Raw genomic sequence first — 6,800 nt, 5'->3', positions numbered from 1 at the left:
AGTTCTAGCAATGACACCATCTTCAAAACATAGTCATCATTGTCTGATGGGTACTCGAGTTCATCTGTTCGTCGAATTCTTACAATATGACCACTAGGAATATCTGCATCTATTAAACGAACAGCATCACCTATTGTATTTGATTTGTTTTAGCGCACATATTCTCATCAGTCTTGTACTATTGTTACAGTGAATTTGGGGTATTCCAGGTAGTTGCGTAACGGTTTATGTGTATGTTTGTAGTGAGCACCAGTAATAATATCGTTTATTACAGACGGGTTGTGAAGTGATATGAGTGTAAAAGAAGGTAGAAATGTGTATGGGTTATATCCAAGGTTGTAAATAGTAGGGAGCTGTTGTCTTGATTAAGCTCAGTGAGTAGAAATGAGGATCAGGGATGTTACGTCTGTCCAAAATGAATGAGGAATAAGGATCAGGAATGTTACGTCTGTCCAAGTAAATGAGAAATAAGAGCAGGTATGTTACGTCTGGTCTTAATAGAAGAGTTTATTTAGCTTCAGTTATGAGCAATAAATAATATGTAAGATAAAACAAGCCGTGTTTAGGTCTTGAGTGATTGAAAACAACACTTGAAAAGTTAAGTCAAAAGTGGGAGGTAGAAATTCAATGTCTTTACTTATATAAAATGAGGGGGTATTTATATCTTTCAAAATAATTCAATACATCTATAATAATTGAACATCAAAGATGATGCTCGAAGGTTGTGGAAAGTACTCGCATCCAATGGTTATGGATGTGGAATCAATTGGAAAGTCTAGGAGTAATGCTATTATTAGCTATTCCTCGGCAATTTGGAAGGTGCCAGAAGTTTGTAGAGTTGTTGCTGCGTAGTTATTGGATCGCTGTGTCCTTATTGGAAAGTGCCAGAATGTTGTAGTAATTGCGAGGCTGCTGTAGTAGAGCTCTTGTTGTTGTGTGATGTGATGTGCTTGATGTTTGTTATGCAGCTCTTTCTTGTATTCAGATTTTATTGTAGGGATAGTTCTCGGGGTATCACACCTCCTCGGTCCCAGAAAAAGATGGTCCCACATCGTTTGAATTGTTGTATAATGGGTCGTAAAGTCGCTCTGTATATGCGTCAGCGGCTCCATCCATTCGTTTTTGTTGTAATTCTTTTGTGATGTTGTTTGGATCGTAAAGTCACGCTGTAAATGTGTCGGTGCTCTATCCATTTGATGTGATTGATGTGATATTGTTGTTTGGATCGTAAAGTCGCTCTGTATGTTTCGGTGCTCCATCCGTTCGATCGGTTTGATAAGTTGTATGTGGCTCGTAGAGTCGCTCTGTGTATGTGTCGGCGCTCCATAGTATTGTTGTTGAATCAGGTGCGAGTCGTAGAGTCACTCTGTATGAGTCGGCGCTCCATCCTTTTGTTTGTGTGTTTATGTGTGATAATGGGTTTTGATGTGTATCTTTGTGTATATCGTGTGTGTTTGTTTGTTTATGTTCTCTTTTTTTTGATTGTATTGTGGTTTATGATCGATTTATATTTCTGTACCTATTGCAGTTTATTAAAATAAAAGGTTTGATATGTATAAACAGGTACTGATATAGTCTGTGTGTGTGTGTGTGTGTGTATGTGGGTTTGTAGTACAGTTGGGAGATTGCCGTTTAGGCTTACAAAAGTTTGGGTTTACATGATATTTTTTTATTGTTTGTATGTTATATGTTTTTTTTTCTTTTCTACTACATTTTCTCTTAATATATATATAATGTATGTATAATGATAATAAGAAGGTATAATTTGTAAGTGAGAACCATTAGGTCTCCAAAAACTCGGATCGTCGTATCCTCGTCAGTTGTGTCCTAGGAAGACGTTTCGGCACTCTTCACAGTATAGGTTCACAGGGCACCCAAGGGAAGGTGTCTCTAATAACGATAGCAAGAGTTAATTGTCTCTGCTGATTTTGGTTTCGTTGCAGGTGCGCCCGCACTGGTACATGTTGGATGATTCTGGTTGTATTACCCGCCAACTGGGTAAGCTGCTGTTGTAGATGGGTACGCAAGCTCAGCAATGTAGAGATGCTTGCATAAGCTGTTGCTACTGTCGTGAACGCCTCTATGTCCACATCGATGATGGCGTCCAAGGTATCCAACGCTACGTCTTGTTGGTGGTTTCGTTGGTCTTGTGGTGGCGGCGATGGTGATGTATGCGTGGTTGATTGTTCATCGATATCCATGGCATCGTCTTCGTAGCTAGCTACGCTTGGTTCCGAGGCCCAACCGCCTTCGTTTCTGCTTGGAATATGCGTGGGGGTTGGTCCCCATCCGTCCGAGCTATTGCCCGTCATCGTTTCTTGAGCCCATGGAGCTACAATGGTAATGTTGGTGTTGTTTTGGGTGTTGTTGTTGTTGTTCATTGTAGTAGTTCAAGTGGTATGATAGAGTTGATTGTTTAGGATATTTTTCTTCTTTATATATGTTTTTTTTTTGAAATATATAAATTCTTTTTTATGCATATGCACGTAGTCGGAGTTGATGTTAGAATATTCCATGTTCTGGGAACGACCTCCAACTTGTCGTGATTGGAGGATGCTCAAAAAGGCGAGGCGCTTTGCCCTCCAGAACGGGTGTGCCCAGTTAAGGTAAATAGCACCTGCTTGTGGCTCGGACTGGGTGATTTGATTTAAACGCTCTTGGAGTTCGCGATGTACTCGAGCATATTGGATGTTTGCTTCACCCACACTGGATAACCAGTGAATAAGGTCTTTTGCATGAGTGTAGTTATGGAAGTTGTAAGAAAGTGTTTGTTCGAATTCAGTAAAGGCGTCCATCATAAAATAAGTAAAGTAGAAAAGATAACTCGACTGGTGGATTTTAATTCCCTACGGTAATTGGAATGTAGATATAACGAATCTCAATTAATGGTATGTCTTTTCATACAGTCAGGATCCATTTAAGTATCTAGGTAACACATAAATATAGAACGAGTCAACTCTAAATCATTAAAGATAAATGCTGGTATGCAGACTTTTGGCCCCCTCAGTTCTCACTCATCAATGAAATAGCTCTACGATTTATATATAAGTATACTCGATAATAGCAAACGCCATCCAGCAAACGTATATAAATTTTAAAAATGTTTATAAAAGATTTTATTGTCTTTGCTATCTCTAAAGAGCGCAAAGTACTTTTTCGTACAATGGTAATAATAATAAAAAGAATTTAAAAAAAATTAAAAGATATAAAACATAAACGGTGGTCTCTCAGGAGACTCTATTAATCATTAATAGACCACATGCAGCTCATGGAAGTGGGTCCATTCGTTTAACATATAAGAACATAAATAGCCTCTCAATCAGGCACATATATCGGACATAAAGAACATATTGGCTTAACAGTTGTAGTGACCTCATCTAATAACGAGATTAAAATATAATTAAAGTTAAACTAGATGTAACGAATCTTGGGCGCATAAAATAGCATTACATATAGTTAACTACATAATAGTACAATAAAGAAGCTCTATCTTAAGTGCTTCCTAACATGTAGTAAGCATGGATGGGAGTGTCATTAATGGTATCTCCATCTACACAACTTAGTATACACGGTATAGCTAGGCGAAAGTGTCAAGGGGTTTGCTATTAACCTCCTAAAATAGATCAGGTTTAAGTATCATCAACGGGTTTCTGTTACCTGTGTCGATTCTATCATAAAACTACTATTATTATTATTATTATTATTATTTTGCATACATACCATTTATGTTGTAACCAAGGACATGAGCCTTATGTAAGAGTGAAGGACGACGGCTCACGATTTCGCTCAACATATCCTTGAAAACAAATTCTTCGAATTCTTTTGTATTATCTTTCGTAGGACCTGCCTCTAATACACCCAATTCAATACCCCTGCCACTATAAATTGTATCAAGTCTTCTACCAATCTTTTCACGTTCAATCTCATCAACAGCAGATAGTTTGCGTTTTGAATTTAAGATTTTAGCATGAAAGGTACTTGTTTTTTCCTTTCTTTAAATAATAAAATGAAAATGAAAATTTTGTCAACACTGAATATCCAAAGATTCTTTGCTTTTGACCAGCTTCATCCAAATTAAATTTTACACTCACCCCAATGCTTCAATGCCCGAATTACGGTGAATCGTACTCAATAAGCTCCACAGATAATATAGTTTATCACTTTCCAACATATTTTGAGTAGGTGTACGCGCGCCAGGAGTAAAAAACGTTGCCGTTTGCATCAACGTCTGGGAAAGCCATGCAAGCAAAGGTTGTTCAATGGGATGATGATCAATGAGTCGTCTAAAATTATAAGCATCCAAAGCAGATTTCTATATACATATTATCACGACGATAACTGAAATAAGTTAATAATATTGAAATTTACATATGGTGTTGCCGTTCACATACACAGACTTACCAAATTTTCAATCTGCTCGAACTTTGGTTTGAGTTCGTCGTGTATGCATCGAAGGATAGGCTGGCCACTACTCTTGAGTTCCTCCAGCTCTTCCTTATTGAAATAATTGACCCAATTCAAATCACTCATGTCAAGAATAAATAATAAAGTAGGACTGAAGATGAATTAGTGACTCATTTCGTTTTTTCTTTTTCTTTTTTTTTATTTCCCATGAACAATACTTACTGGACGTAGGTAAGAGTGGCAACGAATTCACGCATTTTTCTTTTGACTGACCATAGTGTCTTTTTTTCGAGTGTGGCTTGTCGTTTGGTTGCCTTCAGCACCCAGCATGTGTTTTCATCTCGTATCAATGCATCATACACTTTTAATACCTTGTCACGGTCAATGGTCGAAAGCTTGGTTTTTAAAGTTGGACAAGTAGAGGACGAGGAAGAAGAAGGGGATGAGGAGGAAGAGGATGCTACTGGTGCCGGAGTTGATCTTGATTTTACTGGTGCTGATGTGTTGTCTTGACGTTCGATATTGAGCTTGTTTTCAATACGCTTCCATGTTGGCTTCGCGTTATCCTAACCATATTATGCAAATAGTGTTAGTAGCGTATTATTCGCCCGAAGTTATCTTGTCATCAATCTTTTGCATTTACCAGTCGTATTTCAAGATTGTTGGCACAATTTTGAATGTCCTTGATCCACATTGCCTTATAATCAAAATTCACACCAAAAATAAGACTGCTTTGAACGATTTCAGTTTCCATGGCATCTATAACAGACTGAAACAGAACTGGCCCATTCTCTTTCTTACAACTCAATTGAGAACAGATCGCTGGTATATTATTAGTCCTTATTATTTTTAATATTTCATTGAAGGAGCAGCATTATATCACCTTCGAGTCTTTTACTATTATCAGTCATGTTTGACGCTGGGATGTTTGTACAGGCAATACATTAGCAACAGGAATAGTTTAAAAGTTGCTATGCGCCACATCGCTCTGACCTTCATCAAATTCCTGGAAAAAAAATCAACTCCGCTATAGAGTGATTGTACCGGAACAACATCGACCATACTGTTATATAAAAATAAGCCAGTAAATAAATATAAAAATATACGAGATGGGTTGTTTTTTTTATTGAAGAGATAGAGAAAGATAAAAAAAAATAGGGAAAGTTAAACTCTACCATTGCTGCCAAAAGATACCTTGACCATAAACAATAATATATGATTATAACTAAGATTCCACTGGTGAATGATATAAAGAATACAATAAATCAAAAGATCTTAAATTCATGAGCACAAAACAAATTGTCGTTAAATATGTAAAGCAGGAATTAGAGATCCGTGTTGGTTTTTGGGTAATAAACAAATATAAAACGCAGCAACTTTTCTTGAACAGGTGGATGAGAATCATGATAGAGTACCCAGCAAAAAAAGATGGTGTGTGAGCCATGCGCATGAAAAATATATCACTGCTGGATCCACCCTATTTATTTTTATCAACACGTCACAAAAACAAGATACTCACACTATGATCAAATATCTTCAAATCGACCACCACGCTGTCCAGGTTTCACCAAACGCATTGTTCAAGATTTTTTTTTATTTATGATTCAACCTTGGGTCAACTACAATTACGTGATCAACAGCAACATAATTACATCCAATACCCCACACTTCAAAACCGACTCAAAGATGACCTTAACAACAACCATTATGTCTTTTTTCCCTTCTTCACACGCTTTTATCAACCACCACATCAACAAACAATTAATCATCACCATTCACTTGAACTTATTAATTATCAACCATTCACCACCACAGCCACATCCAACATAATGCTTCAACAATGGTCTACAAAAAAAATATTGACAAAATCATAAACAATAAACTTCTACTTCACTAATTTTACCTCAGAATTGGAATTTTTTTGGTCAACTCCTATAGATCACTATGCACGTAATTTACTCTTTCGAATATATTATCACAAATTACCAACATCAGCTTTAATACATGCTTTCAATCATCCTTTCAGTTTAATACGTATATGCCAACTCTCCATAGAAAATAATATACATTTTCTTTTCTTATGTCCATCAAAATATCAAGTATGGAATTATTATAGTTTTATGATCCCGTCCTTCCACTTTTCTTCATTTCTTCTTTACGGGAGATCCTGCTTCTTCAATCTTCTCACACACAAATTTATTATTAATTATTTCTTACACTCTTTTACATATATGGCGTGCCTATTAGAAATTTATTTTCTAGGACATTCCTTTTCTTCCACAAAAGATTGCAAATTCAGTGATTGAACATATCAACACTCTTTTATTGCAATTTTTTTTTCTCTTTCGTTGTTTATATATTAGCGGCCTTGGAACCCCTCTTCATCATTTTGTACC

The 6,800-nt window shown here is 36.5% G+C and overlaps 2 protein-coding genes across 2 annotated transcripts; both read right to left on the bottom strand.

Annotated features, from left to right (window-relative positions):
• Window positions 1-1,664: 1,664 nt before the first annotated feature.
• Window positions 1,665-2,440, bottom strand: BDB00DRAFT_807834 (uncharacterized protein). Its single transcript, XM_053122360.1, has 2 exons — window positions 1,875-2,440; window positions 1,665-1,846 (listed from the first exon to the last, which is right to left on the bottom strand). Exons 1-2 carry the CDS (start codon window positions 2,379-2,381, stop codon window positions 1,817-1,819), a joined length of 537 nt encoding a protein of 178 aa, XP_052982829.1. The 5' UTR covers window positions 2,382-2,440; the 3' UTR covers window positions 1,665-1,816.
• Window positions 2,441-3,703: 1,263 nt separating this feature from the next.
• Window positions 3,704-4,856, bottom strand: BDB00DRAFT_757983 (uncharacterized protein; the record flags this gene model as incomplete). Its single annotated transcript, XM_053119024.1, has 4 exons — window positions 3,704-3,992; window positions 4,092-4,312; window positions 4,402-4,555; window positions 4,627-4,856. Coding segments are annotated over 4 exons (894 nt in total), but the record flags the coding sequence as incomplete, so codon positions are not given.
• Between the last annotated feature and the right edge of the window lie 1,944 nt (window positions 4,857-6,800).

The sequence above is a fragment of the Zychaea mexicana genome, assembly GCF_025766255.1.
Source record: "Zychaea mexicana strain RSA 1403 chromosome Unknown BDB00scaffold_13, whole genome shotgun sequence".
Classification (NCBI taxonomy): Eukaryota; Fungi; Mucoromycota; class Mucoromycetes; order Mucorales; family Lichtheimiaceae; genus Zychaea; species Zychaea mexicana.
This window is presented reverse-complemented; position numbering and strand designations above follow the sequence as displayed.

Excerpts from the sequence above, each read along its gene's own strand:
- BDB00DRAFT_807834 (XM_053122360.1), bottom strand. The coding sequence starts at position 2,381 with ATGAACAACAACAACAACACCCAAAACAACACCAACATTACCATTGTA. Across the intron at positions 1,847-1,874 it reads TTAGAGACACCTTCCCTTGG|TGCCGAAACGTCTTCCTAGG; the intron begins GTGCCCTGTGAA and ends TACTGTGAAGAG.